Source organism: Doryrhamphus excisus, linkage group LG1, assembly GCF_037039965.1.
Source record: "Doryrhamphus excisus strain RoL-2023G ecotype Guam linkage group LG1, RoL_Dexc_Guam_v1.1, whole genome shotgun sequence".
Taxonomy (NCBI): domain Eukaryota; kingdom Metazoa; phylum Chordata; class Actinopteri; order Syngnathiformes; family Syngnathidae; genus Doryrhamphus; species Doryrhamphus excisus.
The window spans coordinates 2,682,589-2,702,147 of NC_136357.1; the positions used below are offsets into that span (position 1 = coordinate 2,682,589).

The 19,559-nt window shown below is 39.3% G+C and overlaps 2 protein-coding genes across 3 annotated transcripts in view; both read left to right on the plus strand.

Annotated features, from left to right (window-relative positions):
• rassf7a (Ras association domain family member 7a) overlaps nucleotides 1-5,688 on the plus strand; it is a 52,171-nt gene extending 46,483 nt beyond the window's left edge. For both annotated transcript variants that reach the window (XM_058075850.2, XM_058075852.2), the window contains one exon: nucleotides 1,322-5,688. In XM_058075850.2, coding sequence (XP_057931833.2) covers nucleotides 1,322-1,353 — 32 coding nt within the window. In that variant the 3' untranslated portion in view covers nucleotides 1,354-5,688. The remainder of the gene's footprint in view (nucleotides 1-1,321) is intronic.
• A 2,894-nt stretch (nucleotides 5,689-8,582) lies between these two features.
• On the plus strand, nucleotides 8,583-19,313 carry phrf1 (PHD and ring finger domains 1). Its single transcript, XM_078793650.1, has 19 exons — nucleotides 8,583-8,693; nucleotides 9,199-9,247; nucleotides 9,344-9,481; nucleotides 10,034-10,120; nucleotides 10,430-10,626; nucleotides 11,104-11,187; nucleotides 11,286-11,419; nucleotides 11,534-11,625; nucleotides 11,769-11,935; nucleotides 12,148-12,280; nucleotides 12,363-12,463; nucleotides 12,643-12,815; nucleotides 12,886-13,008; nucleotides 13,571-13,725; nucleotides 13,891-15,592; nucleotides 15,685-16,802; nucleotides 17,015-17,091; nucleotides 17,961-18,179; nucleotides 18,256-19,313. Exons 3-19 carry the CDS (start codon nucleotides 9,400-9,402, stop codon nucleotides 18,379-18,381), a joined length of 4,770 nt encoding a protein of 1,589 aa, XP_078649776.1. The 5' UTR covers nucleotides 8,583-8,693; nucleotides 9,199-9,247; nucleotides 9,344-9,399; the 3' UTR covers nucleotides 18,382-19,313.
• The last annotated feature ends 246 nt before the right edge of the window (nucleotides 19,314-19,559 follow it).

Consider the following 19,559-nt stretch of genomic DNA (forward strand, 5'->3'; position numbering starts at 1 on the left):
CACAATCTATTTAACTCCATTTTTTTCCTGTTTGCTGTGGAGGAGGGCTGTACGGCGGTCGAGTGACCTCATATAGCTAGGTGACTTGAGTTCAATCCCGGTCTCGGCCATCTCTGTGTGGAGTTTACATGTTCTCCCCGTGCATGCGTGGGTTTTCTCCGGGTATTCCGGGTTTCCTCCCACATTCCAAAAAAACATGCTAGGTTAATTAGCGACTCCAAATTGTCCATAGTAATGAATGTGAGTGTGAATGGTTGTTTGTCTATATGTGCTCTGTGATTGGCCAGCCACCAGTCCAGGGTGTACCCCGCCTCGAGTCTGAAGACAGCTGGGATAGGCTCCAGCACCCCCTGCGACCCTCGTGAGGATAAGCGGTAGAAAATGAATGAATAATTCATTTGGTATAAACAAATAGTAACACTTAGTATTATTTTTTTCTGAAAGAAAAACACAAAAAATGGCCATTCCGTCGACAATAATTTTAGGACGGAGTGAATGGGGCAAAGAGTTCCAGAGGGTGGGGGGGCAGCGTTGGAGAAGGCTATGGGACATTGAGGTACTCAAAACTACAAAATTATATATTTTTTTTACATCTGACATGCCCTAATAATCAGCATTAAACCCCAAAAATCCTTCAAATTTAAAGTTTCACTAACGTATGAGTGATTTTGGAATGGACTGCACCCCCTCCCCCTTTCTAACACCATGTCAATATTATCATTTCCTTGTCTATTATGTGTCACACTGACAGCACTGGTGCATTTTTTTTTTTTACAAATAAATACGCAATGAGGTTTATGTACTATGTTTATACTATTTATGTACAATGGAGTATAAGTACCTCCACAATGCCTTGTACTTTGGTGACTTACCTTCCAAAGACTAAGAGCCTGTCAGAGGGCTTCCTATCTCTTCTTGTGTTTTTTTTTTTTTGGAGGTTGCAGATGTGCCTGTCATCACAATTTAACCTTTGACCTGTCTGAACAGTGTACTGTACATTTAGGATGCAACTTCATAGCAATATTGAAGTGAAGACATTGATCATTCCTGGCGGAGCGTCTAAACTCGCCAAGCCAATATTAATTATTAATTGTGTTTTGTGACATCCTGTCCTGACTTTGTGGGGTTTCCACATACACACACATACACACACAAACACACAAACACACACTTCTCTGCTGGTTGAATGAAAGCGTGACCTTCTGTTCCGTTCTCTTTGCTTCATGATGTAATAATCCTGAGGTTGCTCCTGAAGGGTCTCAAACGTTATTTTTCTAAACAAAGGGATCATCATCCCCACTTGTTTTTTTGTGTCTTGCAGTCCTGACATCCCGAGAGTCGTCATGGCGATAAAACACGGACCACAAGGGGCAGAGCGCAAACTTGTTCACTTGTATTATCACAGCACCTATTTAATCCTTTTGTTACCCTTTAACCCTATTAGTACTCTTATATATATATATATATATACTGTATATACATGAGAAATATATTTACAGAGTTTTTGCTACTGTAAACACGACAAATGGAAAAAGAATTTAGAAAATCGAGACCAGCTATTACAATGTATTTAAATACTGTATAATAAAAAAGTCCATGTGTTTAGAGACTCATTTGTGCTGTTTTTGGATTTCATTATTTGTATTTGTTATGGATGTTTGATATTATATACTGTATTTTCTGGACTATAAGTCGCACAAGGCCAGAAATGCATCATTAGGTAAAAAAAAAAAAAACACACTGGAGTATAAGTCGCATTTTTTCCGGGTAATTTATTTTACAAACTACTTGAGCAAAACAGACATTACGTCCTCTTGGAAGGCAATTTCTAGCAATAATAAAAGAATAGAGTGTCACGTTGCGGCATGGTCAGGATGCAGAGACGAGCACCCAAATGCAGGTAAAAATGTACGAAAATTGATGCATTACGATAAGAAGAAAAACAAGAAACAAGGCAAGAAACCAGTGAAACCAAAAATAAGAGCATGAACAGAAAACTAAATGAACGGGGCTAACTCTTGCATCGTGACATAGACAACAGGCTGAATATGTGTAAGATATGCTAACACAATGGTTATTTAGCTACACAAAAAATAAACACAAACAGAAAAGTTGTCCAGTGTTTATGTAACATAAACACTTTTTTCCATTTATAAGTCGCTCTGGAGTATAAGTCACAGGAACAGCCAACCTATGACAAAAAAAATCACTCCACACTCTTTATTGCTCTCTGGTTCGACCATATCTTACTTATTGTGTGGAAAATATGGGCTAATAACTATAAAAGCAATCTTCACTCGCTAAATGTACTGCAAAAAAAGGCCAGTAAGGATAATTCATAATGCCGCCTACAGAGAACATACTAACTCCTTATTTCTAAAATCACAAATACTTCAACTTAAACTGATATAGTTCATCTTCAAACAGCTAAAATAATGCATAAGGCTAAAAATAAGCAATTAGCTAAAAATGTCATCCAATACTTCTCTACAAGAGAGGAGAAATATGATCTCAGGGAAGGATGCTCATATCACCTCCTACTTTGGTAAGTGAAAAAATTAAATAAAACTAAATTTAAAAAAAATCAAAAAAACCAAAAATAAAACCTTAAACTATATTATGAAAGCAGGAAGTGAACAAATATAATGAAAATATGGTATATATATATTTTTTTGCCAAAAACCGATACAGATCCGATACCGATATGTGTATACATGATATATCTCCTGTGATGGAATGAACACATATGTGTTGTATATCGGGCCAATAATTATCAACATCCCTAGTACTTGTAATACTTTCATTCTCTCTTAAAGTAAAATCTCTAGTATTATCCTCCACCTCCAGCGGTAAATAATCAACACAGCGTTCCAAGAATGACTCTTCCTTGTGAAATCTATTATGAATATATTATACTTTCTGAATTATTCACACTCCCTTCTGCTCCTTGTGGCACAATGGCTCTGATGATGCGTTGTGATGATTATTTTTTTCTCCTTTTGTACGGGAAGCATTTGCAGGTGGCTGATTGAAAAGTGCATCCTTGCATGCAGAGGGAAATGTGGCAAACATCTTGGCCTCACGTCTGCTGCTGCTGCTGTTCCAGCGGAGGGAAGCTAATAGATTGACAAGATGCGACATGAAGGCTGTGCTGCGTCATTGGGCCTTTTAGGACGCGGCTAGAAAGGAGTCTATGAAAAGCAAAAAAAAAAAAAAAAAAAATTTTTGTGCATAAATATTAGTCAACGACAACACAACTGAACACAAAATGCAGTTTTGAAATGAAACTTTTTATTATGAAGGGAACAGAAATCCAAACCTACATGGCCCAGTTTGAAAAAAGTGATTCATTCCATGAACAACTGCAATCAAGCATTTGTGATAACTTGCACTAAATTTCTTACAGCGCTGTGTAGGAATTTTGACCCACTCGTCTTTGCAGAATTGTTGTCATTCAGTCACAGTGGACGGTTTTTAAGCATGAAGTGCCTTTTTAAGGTCAAACCACAGCCTCTCAAGCGGATTCAGGTCAGGACGTTGACTACAGCCACTCCAAAGTCTTCGTTTGTTTTTCTTTAGGCATTCAGAGGCGGACTTGGTGATGTGTTTTGTGTCATCCTTCATGTTTTTTTTTCATGTATTCCAGGTCCTGAAATAGCAAAACAGCCCTAGACCATCATACTACCTCCACCATATTTTACTGTTGATATAATGTTGTTTTTTCCATTACTAATGGAATGTCAGACCACAGAGTATTTCCCCAAAGGTCTCAGTGGTTTTTCTTTAGGCATCCAGAGGCGGACTTGGTGGTGTGTTTTAGGTCATTCTTCATGTTTTTTTTGGTAGACACAGCAAGTATTCCAGGTCCTGAAACAGCAAAACAGCCCCAGACCATCACACTACCTCCACCATATTTTACTGTTGGTATAATGTTGTTTTTTCTCTTACTAATGGAATGTCAGACCACAGAGTATTTTCCCAAAGGTCTCAGTGGTTTTTCTTTAGGCATTCAGAGGCGGACTTGGTGATGTGTTTTGGGTCATCCTTCATGTTTTTTTTGGTAGACACAGCAAGTATTCCAGGTCCTGAAACAGCAAAACAGCCCCAGACCATCACACTACCTCCACCATATTTTACTGTTGGTATAATGTTGTTTTTTCTCTTACTAATGGAATGTCAGATCACAAAGTATTTTCCCAAAGGTCTTAGTGGTTTTTCTTTAGGCATCCAGAGGCGGACTTAGTGGTGTGTTTTAGGTCATTCTTCATGTTTTTTTTGGTAGACACAGCAAGTATTCCAGGTCCTGAAACAGCAAAACAGCCCCAGACCATCACACTACCTCCACCATATTTTACTGTTGATATAATGTTGTTTTTTCTCTTACTAATGGAATGTCAGATCACAGAGTATTTTCCCAAAGGTCTTAGTGGTTGTTCTTTAGGCATTCAGAGGCGGACTTGGTGGTGTGTTTTAGGTCATTCTTCATGTTTTTTTTGGTAGACACAGCAAGTATTCCAGGTCCTGAAACAGCAAAACAGCCCCAGACCATCACACTACCTCCACCATATTTTACTGTTGGTATAATGTTGTTTTTTCTCTTACTAATGGAATGTCAGACCCCAAAGTATTTTCCCAAAGGTCTTAGTGATCATCAAAATGCTTTTTGGCAAAATTTATTAAAGTGTTATTTTTGTTCAGCAGTAGTTTTCATCTGTGGGGTCCATAATGACAACTGCATTTTGTGTTGCCATTGACTAACATTTCAATTTGTTCCATGACAAATGAACATGATCTTGAGCTACTGTGATCCAAACAACACATTGCGCAATTCAGCATGTCTGAAGAGGAGTAGGAAGAAACAGTTTATTACTTTTACACTGAGACACATGCTAACCATTCCCTGATGTTTTTTACCCGTGGTGAGTAAACATGATGGCTATCTCACAGAGCTTTGACCTCTGGATGACCCCTGTGTCCTGACCTCCACATCAACAATCACAGTACAATTTTTAAACATGGTGTTTATATTTAGAACGGGCAAAACCAACACAAGATGGGCGGTTTAGATACAATGATTACTTATGTACAATTGGATTAAACTGACAAGATCTTGAGCTGTCTGACTTGTCTGGGGTTATATAATTTCCAAATCCTTGTGTTGTCTAGACTAATGGTTTGCAACCCCCGGTTCCGAGAAGGCTAAATGGCTCTTTTGATGTTAAAGGTTGCCGACCCCTGGTTTCGACTCATGATTGACTTGCTGCATTTCTAGCGCCCACTTGTGGTAGAGAGTAGTTTTACATTCACTGAAAGTTTGTCCATTTAAATACTTGTATTGTTGATAATTATTAATAAATAAATATAAATAATAATAAATGGTCATATGACCTTGTAATTTGGTACGTGATAAAAAAACAAAACAAATTAAAATGTAAAAAATATAAAAAACGTAAACTATATTAAGAAAGCAGGAAGTGAACAAATGTAACAGTTACTGATTGTAAAAGTACCAAATAATAATAAATGGTCATATGACCTCTTAATTCGGTACGTGATAAAAAACAAAACAAAAACAAATAAAAATTCAAATAAAAATAAAAAAAACGTAAACTATATTAGGAAAGCAGGAAGTTAACAAATGCATGTTCAAATGAAATAAAACCAAACAAAAACAAATAAAAATAAAAATTTAAAAAATTTTAAAAACGTAAACTATATTAAGAAAGCAGGAAGTGAACAAATGTAACAGTTACTGATTGTAAAAGTACCAAATAATAATAAATGGTCATATGACCTCATAATTCGGTACGTGATAAAAAAAACAAAACAAAAACAAATTAAAATTAAAATAAAAAAACGTAAACTATATTAGGAAAGCAGGAAGTGAACAAATGCATGTTCAAATGAAATAAAACCAAACAAAAACAAATAAAAATTAAAAAAATTAAAAAAACGTAAACTAGATTAGGAAAGCAGGAAGTGAACAAATGCATGTTCAAATGAAATAAAACCAAACAAAAACAAATAAAAATTAAAAAAATTTAAAAACGTAAACTATATTAGGAAAGCAGGAAGTGAACAAATGCATGTTCAAATGAAATAAAACCAAACAAAAACAAAAATATAAATTAAAAAAACGTAAACTATATTAGGAAAGCAGGAAGTGAACAAATGCATGTTCAAATGAAATAAAACCATTACCATTACCATGAAAAGGGGGTGGAGGGTGGTTCATTATCTAATCATAATCTCATTAATAATGAATTTGTCTTATTTTATTTATGACAAATGACCCACGTGGCACACTTTGGACACCCATGCTATACATTATATGTTTGTGTGTCCATTCCAAAACAAAAGTGACTACAGTGCTTCATATTAGATCTTTTATTTTGCAAAAAAAAACAAAAACATGATATAGAGGGTATTAATTTTGTTCTTCTACCTCATGCATCTCGACTTCGAAATTTGAGAATTGGTGTATGAATTAGTAGGTCACAGGTCAGATTTAAAGACGCCAGTGCACATGCAGTGGACCCGTAATAAAGTACAGTACAGTAAGTGTGAAATGGGAGGGGTTGGACACCCCTAAGGCCCTCAGCAAGGCCGGGACATGATGATGGACTTCTTGTTGAACGTCTTTTCCAATGAGAGGTCTTCCCAAAACCAGGTTAGCCGCTGTCACACGCACAGTGGAACTGGCATTGGGCACAATGTGCGTTAGTCAGTGGCTTACCTGCTTTTAGATCTTAACCACAGTTCTGGCAACAATAACACAAACACTATCATTAATTACACAAATATTCATATACTGAAACACACTGCAGACCGCATCATGGTAGTCTATTTGGTGTCATCTGCTCATATAATGTAAAATAAAAGTACAATAATAAAATACTGCATCAGTAAGATATATTTTATACTGAATTCACGGAATTGTACACATTTTTAACACCTTCTCAGACCTGCAGGTAGTTTAAAGACAACCACATTTCATTAAAAGTGGAATTTAGTGTATTCATCAATGCCATGTCTTGAATAAAGAAAGGTGCGCTCTACTTACCAGTCCCAAGTTTTTCGTATACAATATCTAAACCCACTAAACGCGGAGTTTCCTCTCTACGAACATATCGCGTCTCTGACACATTGGTTATTTTTTCTCTCATTAAAAAAAAATCACAGCGCATTAAAAAACAAACTTGTGCGCCTTTACAGATTATAGTAAATCCAACACCGCCGAAGTTCACTTGCACTCCCTCTCCACCCAGCCCACTCCCGTGCAACGACAACCTGGCATGGTTATGCAAATACGAAATCAAACTGCCACCTGTTTTAGCCAATGAGCGTGCCTGTAAACCAACAACGCTCCGCCTATTGCACATTATCAGCAAATAGAATCCCATGTAGGGTGGCTCTTATGCAACTAGCAGTCACATTTACGTTTGAGTTCTAGCTGGGGTGCGGCGCGTTCATTTTCGCACGTCTTACATTAGGAATAAACCATTACTATTTTAACCACTTTTCTATTAAGACAATTATTCATCATGAATATTAATTCATACGAGTAACTTTGTATTGGCATGAACGTTGTATTAATTTTTAGCCGTCAATCCTTGCGTAATATCTATATTTGAGCCGCCTTTAATAACTGACACCCCTGCGCTTACAGTGCGAAGTGGTTGAACCCTACTCGCTTGTGTACAACGTTGCCATGAGCAGAGAGAGGCTGTGCACGTACAAGGATGCTGCATGACGATCTCATGGAAGAAGACCCCTTCATTAAATACTGACGTCATTATTGAAGTGGGCTTCAACTGAAAAATGCATTTTAACACAGGCGTGAAATTGCATTAATTTTACTGTAATAATGAAAATATACATTTATCTAAGTTATACATTCTACACACCCACAACATAACGTTATGTTCTTGTTGTCTACATACTGTGTGAGACGTGAACCATTGCTTCTGGACAGATTTTGGTGATAGATACCCGGGGGATTATTGGCATCCAGGATACACATAACCCCATGCCATATATTGTAAATCGGGATTTGGACTGCGTTATGTAACAGTATAGTTGGTCTGACATCTGATCTCCACAAGATGGCGACAGAGATTACACTGTCCTCGTTGCAAATATTGATGTGTTCCATGTCCAATAGAAGGCATCGTAACAATATCAAGAAAATAGTATACTTATTCATGTATTCCCTTTTGTTAGATACAGACAAAAGCAAAAATTACTCTTGGCTTTTATTCAGATCATTTGACTTCCCCCCTCTCAAAAGAAAGATATTTATTTGATAAGTAACATACTGAAACAACTAAATATATGTGTAGAACAAAACATGTTTCTTGTTAAGAAATGCATTTAAATAACCATGTAAAACAGTACATTTTGAAAATGAAATCGAAGAGAATACAATAATGATATTATATGATCATTACTATGTTAAGGACTAATAACATATCACATAAGTGAAGTTTAATTTAATAATATTGCTCACAATTACCGAATTTATTGAACGTGCCTCCACAATTTACTCCTATTATAGCTACTGTCCCTTTAAGCGCCACAGCCGTTCGTGTGAATTCGGCAATTTCCGTCGAGCCAGCCGGCAGTGTCACTCAACAACACCCATGAAGGCACAATTCGCTCTTAGCATGGGTTCCACTTCATTGCCGCACAGGGTAGGTATATAGCCTTTATATGCTCATCTGTGACATTGTCCTGAATGAGCAATGCATCAGCAAGTATTTCCTGTTCTGAACGTAAAGAAAACAACTCCAACCGAGCATTTAGTTGACGGTCAATGCTAAATTTAGCTTAGCTATTCTGAAGGTAGCTAGCTAACAGCGAGGCTCTTTACGACAGCAAGTGGCCGTTTTTAAACAAAAACAACCCTATATTTTAAGTGTTCAAATTCTGTCATTGGAGACGTCTAATGGGAATAAATGTGTGTACAAACTGAATATATTCCATGCAACACGAGTAAAAGCAGTGTTTGATGTTTTCTGTTTTTGTTTACATAGCTCTCGTTTCTTCAATCGGTTGATTCCAGCATGCGTCATTACATAACCTTAATGTTCACTCCTTACTTTGGATCTCATGATGCCATAAAGTTTTATTATGGTCTGATATTGTTCATTGTATTTATATTTAAATGTCTTACTGTCACTTTGTTGTCTGACTCAGGTACAAGTATGGAAATCATCTTCTTCCTAAGATTTCTTTGATCACCTCAGTGAGTAGTTTTACTCAGTGAAGCAACATGTTTTTAGCACTTCTTGTTTTTTGTTTTTTTTTACTGAAATATTGACTTAAAATATCTGATTTTCAGCTATTCGGGAATTTTGAATACAAGTTTTGGGGTAACGTCTCTGTTAATGGCCAGTCATGGATGACGACGACAGCCCGGATGAGCTGATAAATCGCAGGGTCCACAGCAAAAGAGCTGTTGCATCATGGGATATTTCAGGTAGTGTTTATGCTGATTCTGCACAAAAGCACTGAAATACAAAATTTTATGAGTGAGTAAATATGTCCAATAGTACACAATTATCTTTAAGTCATTCAATCACAGACATAACTTAGACAGTTTTGCTTGATCTTTCACACATGGCTATATAAAAATGGAAACTACCAAATGAAAGATTAGGCTTTCATATTTAATCAAAAAAAAGTTTGTTTTAGAACATGGGTTCTAAACTGCCTGCACCGGGGCTCGAACACAAGACCCAAAAACCCGGACTGTCAGCTGTATGTTTACCAACACCTTTTTTGTGTGGTATGCAATGTACAATGTACAATGTACTTTGGGGGTGTTTTATGGTGTTTAAATTGCTCTTAAGACTTATCCATAGGTGAGGAGTTCCATCATCACCTCCTTTAGCCTGCCGTGCAAAAAAGACGGATACATATGTTGCTGGGATTGGGCATTGGGATTTATAAAAACATTAAACTACGTATTTGGCATTGAATGAGTTCATGTTTAATGCATAATATAAATGTATAAACTTGTCCTTTTTAGATGACTCGGATGACTCTGACAGTGATGAGGAAGACGAAGAAGAGGATGGCGATGAAGGCGGAGGAGAAGGAAACGAAGAGGAAGATGGTAATAGTCATGTTAATGTAATTATATAGTGTTTAACCTTGATAGGGTTGCCTATGTGCACTGCCATTGACTATATAAAACGCAGTGCGATCACCTCATTCTTACCTTTCTGAACTTATATTTTATTCTACTTTTTGCTGTAAATGTGTACATGTTGTGTACTGTGTATATATTTCTCATATTTCCATACTTGTCCGCACAGAGAAGGAGGTGCTTTAAATCTGATTGTATGTGTGTATAATACCAATAAAATAGATTCTGATTCATGATCAAATACCCATGTTGTCTGTTTGTCTTCACTTTCCTTAGTTGAGGATGAGGAAGAAGATGCGGAAGCACATGATGGTGTTTTAGGCGAGACATCTGCAGCCATTGCAGCCATGAGCTCCGACGAGGATGCAGATAAATGTCCCATCTGCTTGAACTCCTTCAGCAGTCAACCTGTGGCAACACCAGAGAACTGTCAGCACTATTTCTGTCTCGACTGCATCCTTGCTTGGGCAAAGGTAAAGCATTTCTCTTTGGGCTGATGTGGTATTTATAATTGTGTAGTGTAGAGGTTTTTAAAACGTGCCTGGTCATCTTTTTTGTTGGTGCTAATGACTTGTCATCTCGGGGCGTTTCTGGTGTAACGCTGCTTCAAATGCGCAACAAGTTTGGTTGTTTTAAACTTCTCTGGTTCTGTTCCAGCATGGGAAACTTGTACATTACAAGTGTTGCACTCAGCTGCAATGTCTGTTGCAGACTTTTAATGAAAAATACACATAGTCGACATCACTCCTACTCCATGCATAAGGAGCCTGCTACAGAATACTGCCCTTTTTTTGTGCATGCTTTTCATGACAACTGACTGACTCAAAACCATAACTAGCAGAGAGACAAAAAACACTTAAACGTGGAGTTACACAACTTACTTGTTAGAGAAGCTCCCTGCTGGAAAAAGTATAGCAACTCAATTGTCATGTTTTTCTCCCTCTATTTAGAATGCTAACTCCTGCCCAGTGGACCGTATTGTATTCAGTAGCATATACCTCAGAAAATGTTATGGTGGCAAAGTGCAGAAAATGGTAAGTGCGTTATTATCTTATTATTATGAATGTGAAACAGCAACTTTAGTGTCTGAATGTATCTCTGTATATTTCGGACGACTTGCTGCTCCATACAGATTACCGTACAAAAACCTGTGAAGGGAAACGAGGAGGTAATTGTAGACTTGGACTTGGATCAGACCAATTGCGAGGTGTGTCAAGGCAGCGATCGAGAGGATCGTCTTCTGCTCTGTGATGGCTGCGACGCTGGGTGAGACTAACGGTTCATGTATGGATTATGTTGTGTTCTATTGTTTACAAAATATTTCAGTCGTCTTGCAAAGAAGTTGAATTGTTAGCGAACATTGCTTTCTCTTTTTGACAGATACCACATGGAATGTCTCACACCACCTCTGGACACTGTTCCTGTTGAGGAATGGTTCTGTCCTGAATGTGTTGCCAACAACAATAACTCTGGTAAATTTTGACATTATTTGTTTTTTATTATTTGTGACTAAAACATGCTTGAACATTTTTAGCTTGATGTGTGTCGAGATGCTGTCTTTGCCAGTAATCCCACTTAATATGTGAAATGTGCCTTGGCTTATTATTTGCTGTAGAACAAGCAAATGGGACCCTCAGCCTCCCTTCGACGGCCCATCCAACCACCAGTCAAAACCAGTCCCGAGCTGCCGGTCCTACAAGAGCTATCGCCCGCACTCAGCACAGTGAGCGGGTTCGGGCCAATGTGAATCGACATCGCATTACACAGGCACGCACACCGCAGGTTTGGCATGATGGCGTGGTGCTTCTTTCGATTTGCTTTACTCCATCTGTGAATGTCTAGATCAGTGTGTATTATTTAGTTTATTGGAGTTTTCCCAAAACTAACACAGATTTGTGAATGAAAACAGGCAAAGTAACTACGCATGTGTTTGACCGTAGCCCATAAAATATTACTGAAATAAAGTGATAGTGATTCATATGTTTTCTAACTAGCTTGCTCCCACATACCTGATGGAGTCGACTTGGCTGGATGATACTATTAATGCAGTGGTAGCTGGGCTGAACACAGCTGTATATGTAAGGGACCTCACACCTCGCGCTCCATCCAGACGCAGGCGCAAGACTGGTAATGCAACTATACCGGAGAAAAGTAACATATGCACTTTTATGGTCAAACATATACGAGACTTTTGTGATTTACTCAACAGGAACACGCAAAAAGAAGACGCCATCTGCAAAGGGTAAAAAAGGTCATTCAAAAGTCAGGAGGAGACGAAAAGCGAGGAAGACTAAACCCAAAAAAACTCTGGTAAGACTAACTGTCAATTTTGTAAATAAATGGTCTGTCCCAGTTTTTGAGGTGATGAACAATAATGACAATTTTGTTTGTCTCTCACTGCCATTTCTTCTTTTTACATTTTGAAACGCCTGCTGATTTTCTACTGTGCAACGTCAAAATACAGTTCTGTTTTTATTCTTTACAAATAGGTGGGGAAAAGCCGCATTGCTAATAGTCTCGGGATGTCAAAGGACAAGAACTGTTCACTTCCTACAGTGTGTCGACCTTCAGAGCACACGCTAAGCAGCATGCGAGCTGACATAGGAGCTGCATCCCTTTCCATCCACGGTGATCCTTTTGACTTGGACCCGTTCATAGATTGGTATGATTACCCGTACATTATAATGTGATTAGACACCATTTTAATAATTAATCGATTTAATTTTGAGCAGTGACGAGGATGAACATGAAGAAAGCGTTACATCGCTGTTGCAGGCCAAGAGACGAGGGATCTCTCATTCTGCCTTTCGCTCCCACCAGCCTGTTGCTCGACCTGTTGTTGCAAGCCTTTCAAGGTGAAATGTCATTGTCATGTGCAGGATTTGGGTTTCCGATATGTTTGAATATAATTAACCAGCTTGGGCTCATTAAGCATATGACTGTACAAACCATGAATAGTATGAGTATGCATTAAATGCCTTGAAAGAAAATACTCTAAATAGTAAAATTGTAGAATGAGGCTGCACGGCGGACGAGTTGGTTAGTGCGAAGGCCTCACAGCTAGGAGACTCAAGTTCAATTCCATCCTTGGCCATCTCTGTGTGGAGTTTGCATGTTCTCCCCGTGCATGCGTGGGTTTTCTCCGGGAACTCCGGCTTCCTTCCACATTCCAAAAAAATACATGCTAGGTTAATTGGCGACTCCGTATTGTCCATTTGTCTATATGTGCCCTGTGATTGGCTGGCGACCAGTCCAGTGTGTACACCGCCTCTCGTCGGAAAACAGCTGGGATAGGCTCCAGCACCCCCTGCGACCCTCGTGAGGTTAAGCAGTAGAAAATGAATGAAAATAGTAGAATGACTTATAACAGAGAACACAGTGAAACCAATGCGAGCAAATACTTTTGTATTACCCCAGACTCGGTGTGGACATTCCCCAAACTGGAGGTGTTGTGGAGGCAGCACCAGTGCCTGACCTGTTGGGTAGCATCCTGTCTGGGCAAAGCCTGCTCTTGATGGACAGCTCGGGTGTTGTCATCAATCGTGATGGCTCTCTTAAAGCCACAGAATCAAGTAAGAATTTTTGCAATTTTCTATATTAAAATGCAATCACATGGTGTCACATGATTTTATTTTAGGTGTTTATGATAGAGACAGAAACAGGGTGGTTAGAGAAGACATTTATTGTTGTGAAAGCACTGGATCCACACGTGTTTTGTTCTTCTACTTCTGTTACAGCAAGTTTGTCTGCACTGAAGCCAAGTTTAAGAAGAAGCAGTAGCAGAGAGGAATCCAGTGCTCAGATCCAGTCAGTGACCACACCCAGCCTTGGAGAACCTTTTTCCAATCACCACAACAGTGATCTGCCAGGATCCTCCCATAGCACTTCCACCAGGCCATTCTCCCAGAGTTCTTCTCGGATACCCTCGGCTGTCAACCACATCCAACCCGGTCAACATCATGATTTGCCTCCGAGAGGTCATTTGCGTTTGCAGCAACCTCTTACAAACAGACCTTCTCCATCTTTTGGTGTCAATGGAGCCTCCAGGCACCCTGACCATGCCCCCAAGAACAAAACACCATCTCAAAAATCCCAACCTACAAAAACGCCTGTAAAGCCAATGTGGGTGGACGTGTCCATCCTACCAAAGATACCAAAAATAAAACGAGAAAGCAACGATGTAGCAAAAAATGGTGTAACTGCCACTAATAAAGGCAGCAGTAATTCTCCTACCGGGAATAATACTTCCGGCCTACCCGAGACGGCCTTGATCAGCTTTGCAGGAGACAAGAACAGGAAGGAACAGGTTGTCCCACAGAACAGCAACACGGACCGCCAGCCTCAAAGGCAAAGATCTGGATCTTCACAAACCTTTTCCAACTCATTTTCTTTTTCCTCCTCCGCTGACTCTCAACTGGGGAATTCATCAGTATCCTCATCTTCATCTACCATTAGCTTCCGTATTAACTCCAGTGGTAACTCGTGGCATTCAAGGCGGCTCAACCTCCCATTATCATCTGCAAGTGGAAGCACCACCAAGAATGACGAAAGAGAAAAGACTGAGATGAGAAAAAGAGATAAGCAAATGCTGTTGGCGTCACCTACAGCTGTCAGTAAAAAAGAAGACTTGAATAATATATATGACCCTTTTAATCCCACTAATTCAGACTCTAGCATCTCAGACAATGAAGGTGAGAGCTCTGGCAGCTGCTCCCACCAATCAAATGCAGTTTCCGGTCCAGCGTTCATTCGAGATGTAGCGCAAAGTAAAAAGCTTGTTCGAGTAAAAGTCGAAAAAGAGGAGAATGCGATCTCACAGGAAGAGCCAAGGATTCCTAATTTACAGACTTCACCACAGGTGGCGAGTTCAGGAGTTTTGAAAGTGAAAAAGGAATCCGTGTTGCCCGACACAAAGACCGACAATGGAACAGCACTGAGCAGCATCAAGGTAAAAAGAGAACCAGGGCTTTCTGATTCGGGTGAAGACACAACCAGTGTGAAAGATGGTTTAAGTTGGGAGACACCGGACACCATCTTTTTACCGGTTCCTCACAGCCTGGACCACATAAAGACAGAAGAGGAAAGTGGACAGAAAAACATGGATTTTTCAGGCTGTGGCTCATATTCCATTAAGAGGAAACTAAAGGAGGAAATCAAATGTGAGTCCGGGTCTCCACCAAGAGATTTGAGCCATGAAAAGCACAACTCCAACACGCTTCCATTGAAGCAGCAACCCTGTAGTTCAAGCACTTCAGAGTCAGACAGAGACAAGACGAAAGACCATCATGTGTCTCACCAGGGCGACCAGAGGAAGGAAATGGACGTAGAAAGTTCTTCTAGGCGGTCACGGTCCCAAGAGAAGAGGGCACGCTCTTTATCAGGAAGTTCTCTGTCTAGTTCTCCTGTGAGATCTCAAAAAAAGCAAAAACAGGAATCCAGGTAAAGTGACAATAATAAGCTCCCATCAGAAACATTTTTATTTTCACAGTGACTAATTTTACTTTGATCATTATTTTTTTTTTTTTTTGAAGGTCTGGTTCCAGCTCCAGCGGCAGAGAGCGTTCAAGGAGGCAGCACCCTACAGGAAACAGCAAGGAAAGAACAGATGACAGAAGAAGAGCGCCAAAAGACAGCAGACGTGTTCGGTCTAGATCCAGATCCCAGTCCAGAGGTAGATCAAAGGACCAGAGACGTGGACGCTCGCGCTCTAAATCCCAGTCAACATCACGATCCAGCTCCAGATCCAAGGAGAGAAGGAAAGCGCACACATCGTCTCAACATCGCAAGATGGAGTCTCAATCGAAGGACAAACGAAGACCCAGATCCAGATCAAGTTCAAGAGAGAGAAGGAAAACAGAGCGTTTGTCCAAGAGTTTGCAGAAAACCTCAGGTTCCTCAAAGGACATGAAAAAAGAGAGCAGGGTCTCTCACAGTTCTATAAAAGAGGAAAAGGTTACTGAAGTCAAAAAAGAAGTGTTCGAGTCCACCATTGAAACTCAAGTTAAAAAGAAAAGTGACATGGCAGCTATTAAGAAAGAGATAAAGAAAGAAGTGTGGTCATCCATTGATATGTTTGAACATTCTCCCATCACCAAACACACCAACAATGACGATACACCTCCTTTAATCATCTGTCACGAAGGCGTCGGAAAAGAGCCTGTTGAGTTATGTCAAACTTTAAAGACAGAAGCCCCCATAAAAAAACCTGACGACGTAGAGTTACATAAAACGGTAAAAACAGAAGCAATTTGGGAAACTATCAAAATAAAAGCAGAGCCCATGTCGTTAGAACTTCCTGTCCCCTCACATCACACATCAGGCATCAGGCAGGACCAGGATGCACCGAACCAGTCTCAGTGCAAAGCGGACAAAGCAAACACAGTTGGGTTAAAAGCACCCATCAAGCAGGCCTCTGAATCAGACGAGGATCCCACCGTGTACGTTGATCTTCCCAACCTGGACTGCGTGAAGGTTGAGAAGACTGAAGACTCGGGTTCTAATGTCAAACAGGAGGACGGCAAACAAGAAGGGAAGGTTGAGGCGCAACAGGTGCCGCCTCCATTGGCAGCCAAAGCTAAGATTCAAGGGAAGAGGGTCACCTGGAATATCCAAGAACCTGATGCATCACAACCAGACAAGTCTGCGAGCAGTAGGTGTTTTTTTGTTATCTTGACAGTAAATTTGTGTTAAAATCTGCTAATCCTGTATTTTTTATGAAAGCATTTGACTTGTTAGATACAAGTTTTTGTGGGGATCCCAAACAGCAAAGTCCATTGAAGTACGAAATGTAAATTACTATAATTTGTGCCGACTGTACTTCAAATGCGTCTGCTCTATTTCATTTACTACTACTCCTTTCAGAGCTGGCTCTGTATAAATTAAAGCTGAAGCAGGAAGCAGCTCGGAGACCCCCATCTGCTATACAGACCACCAGTCAGGTAAGGGACCTGTTTGTCTTTAGACACCACTCCAGTGGATTTGAAGTGTAAGCTTTTCCATTTAAGGGGGTTCTCAAAGCAATCAGTGGTTCTCAATTATTGTCTTTCCCTAAATAAATAAAGACACTTTCACACACAGATCTGCTAACCTTTAAGGAATTTTACAATGAGCTTTATCGTGCCCACACCACTATTTGAGAAAATTATACTTCATATTTATGCATTTGTAAGCAACCCCCAAGCACACCATTTAACCATAATTTCCTTTTTAAATGGCAAAAATCTGCCAAAAAAAAAATCATAACTTTCCAAGAGTGCCAGCAGAAACGTGACAATGCTCAAGGCCTTGTAATTCCTGCTTTTCAGGAATGCGCATTAATGTGACTTAAGTCATTCTCCATGTAGGATAATTGAACCATCAGCGGGTGGCAGTGTTGTTACACACCAGCCTTCATGAAACAGCAATGGAATGGCAATGGAAACCTGAAAGTGATGTTGTTTCAGATGAAATGAAACTGATGATCAGTACATACTGAAGACTACCAGGAGAAACGTTTGGATACACTTTCTCATTCAATATCATGAGGAAATGTGTCCAAACGTTTGTCTGGTAGGTTACTACACTATATAACCCCTGGTTAGTACCACCATTTACTTTTTCAATGTAAACTCTCCAGTCTATTATAGTAAATAGTTACTGCAAAGAGTGGTCACCACAAAGCAAACACAAACGATGCATCTTAAGGTACTAATAATATGATATTGTTGATTTAATGTTGCTTACTGCCGAGAAAGTCTACAACCTTGATAAATCTCCAGGTTTAAGCTTGCTTCCCTCCCCCTCCTCCTCACATGATCTACCTTGGCAGTCGCAGGACACAAGTGGACCTGGCTCGGTCGGTGATTCATCCAAGAGAGATGGTGCCGCTTCGCTGTCTGCACACTCAAGCTCTCAGGAGTATTTGAAGAAGCTTCACATGCAGGAGCGAGCGGTCGAAGAGGTGAAACTAGCGATCAAGCCTTTCTACCAGAGGAGAGACATCAACAAGGAGGAATACAAAGACATTCTACGCAAAGCTGTGCAGAAGGTGGGTTCAAATAAGACGAGTTGTACATGTATAACATTGCTAAGACTTGAACTGAAGTGGTTGTATGTTCCGCTAGGTGTGCCACAGCAAGAGCGGGGAGATTAACCCGGTTAAGGTGGGCAATCTGGTCAAAGCGTATGTGGAGAAATACAAACATGCTAGGAAACAAAAGAAAGCTAAGAACACAAAAACGGCTGATTGATGACCCATCAAGACTTTTGCAGTTAGGTTTCTTTTCTTTATCACTAGACAAACATCTTTCTGTATTTTACTGGTATGTAAGTCAGGAAGTAGTATTTTTGTGTTTCACAACTCAATGACAACATAATGAAAACATAATGGTGGTTATTGAGTTATTTTAAGTATCACTGATTATCTGCACTGCGAGGATGCAGTGTAACTTTTTGTCTTATCAGCGGCCAACGTATACTTTTGGGTCACAGACAGATTGAAAGTTGCTACTAAAACAGGTTATGAAAAGTCACTGTTATGCAACATTTTATAGAAAAATCCGTAGAATAAAGAGTTTGACATAGCTTGTAAATAATTTAGGTTTAATTACTTGAATATTTCATTGTCCAAACACTATCTGTGACATAAAGGACTTGAATTTAGTTAACATTGTTTTTTTCTGTCACTACATTGTAACAAGTCACATCCAACACAACACTGGTAAACTGCGGCCGTGAGTTTTCAAATAAATTATTAAGTAATTTTTCTCAACTGCATTTTTCTTTTGATTTGAGCTACTTTTAGTATTTCAAGTAAACCAGATTACACTTTTGGAGCCGATGACTGCCATGTAGACTGTGCATTGACATTTTATATGGAATAGAACATAGCATTTTCCAGCAGAAGTATGTACAGTATGTATTGAATACAGGTTATTTATACGTTTCATTTACATGTTTTTGTTTGCAGAGTGGCCCTCTTCATTTATTCATTTATTTAGTTAAAGTTACTATCATGAACAGATCTTAGTAATGTTAACTTTTCTCTTCCATTTTATTGAGTACTTATACACACTGCTACCATAGACGTAGTCCTATTCTAAAATGTGGTAATGTCTTATACTGATTTTTTTTTTTTTTTTTTGCTTTGGCCAAAGTGAATCAGATGTTACAAAGACCAAGGTTATAATAGCAACATTTTTCCCCCATTTTCAGCTTTTCCCTGTAAGGGGGCGCCACAGAGTCAATTGCATGACTGGTTTTGGCTTGGTTTTTACACTGGATGTGTTTATGACAAAAACCTGGCCAGGAATCGAACCTAATCCGAGTCAGTCTATGAATAACTTTACTGTGAAGATAAGAGACTGTTGGGACTAAATGTGTACAAAATTCATGGAACCAATACGAGATGGGCGGCATTAAGTATTGG

Coding starts and splice junctions, on each gene's coding strand:
- phrf1 (XM_078793650.1), top strand. CDS start 9,400: ATGGATGACGACGACAGCCCGGATGAGCTGATAAATCGCAGGGTCCAC. Junction 11,936..12,147: donor CACAGGCACGCACACCGCAG/GTTTGGCATGAT, acceptor TTTTCTAACTAG/CTTGCTCCCACATACCTGAT. Junction 12,816..12,885: donor TTGGACCCGTTCATAGATTG/GTATGATTACCC, acceptor AATTTTGAGCAG/TGACGAGGATGAACATGAAG.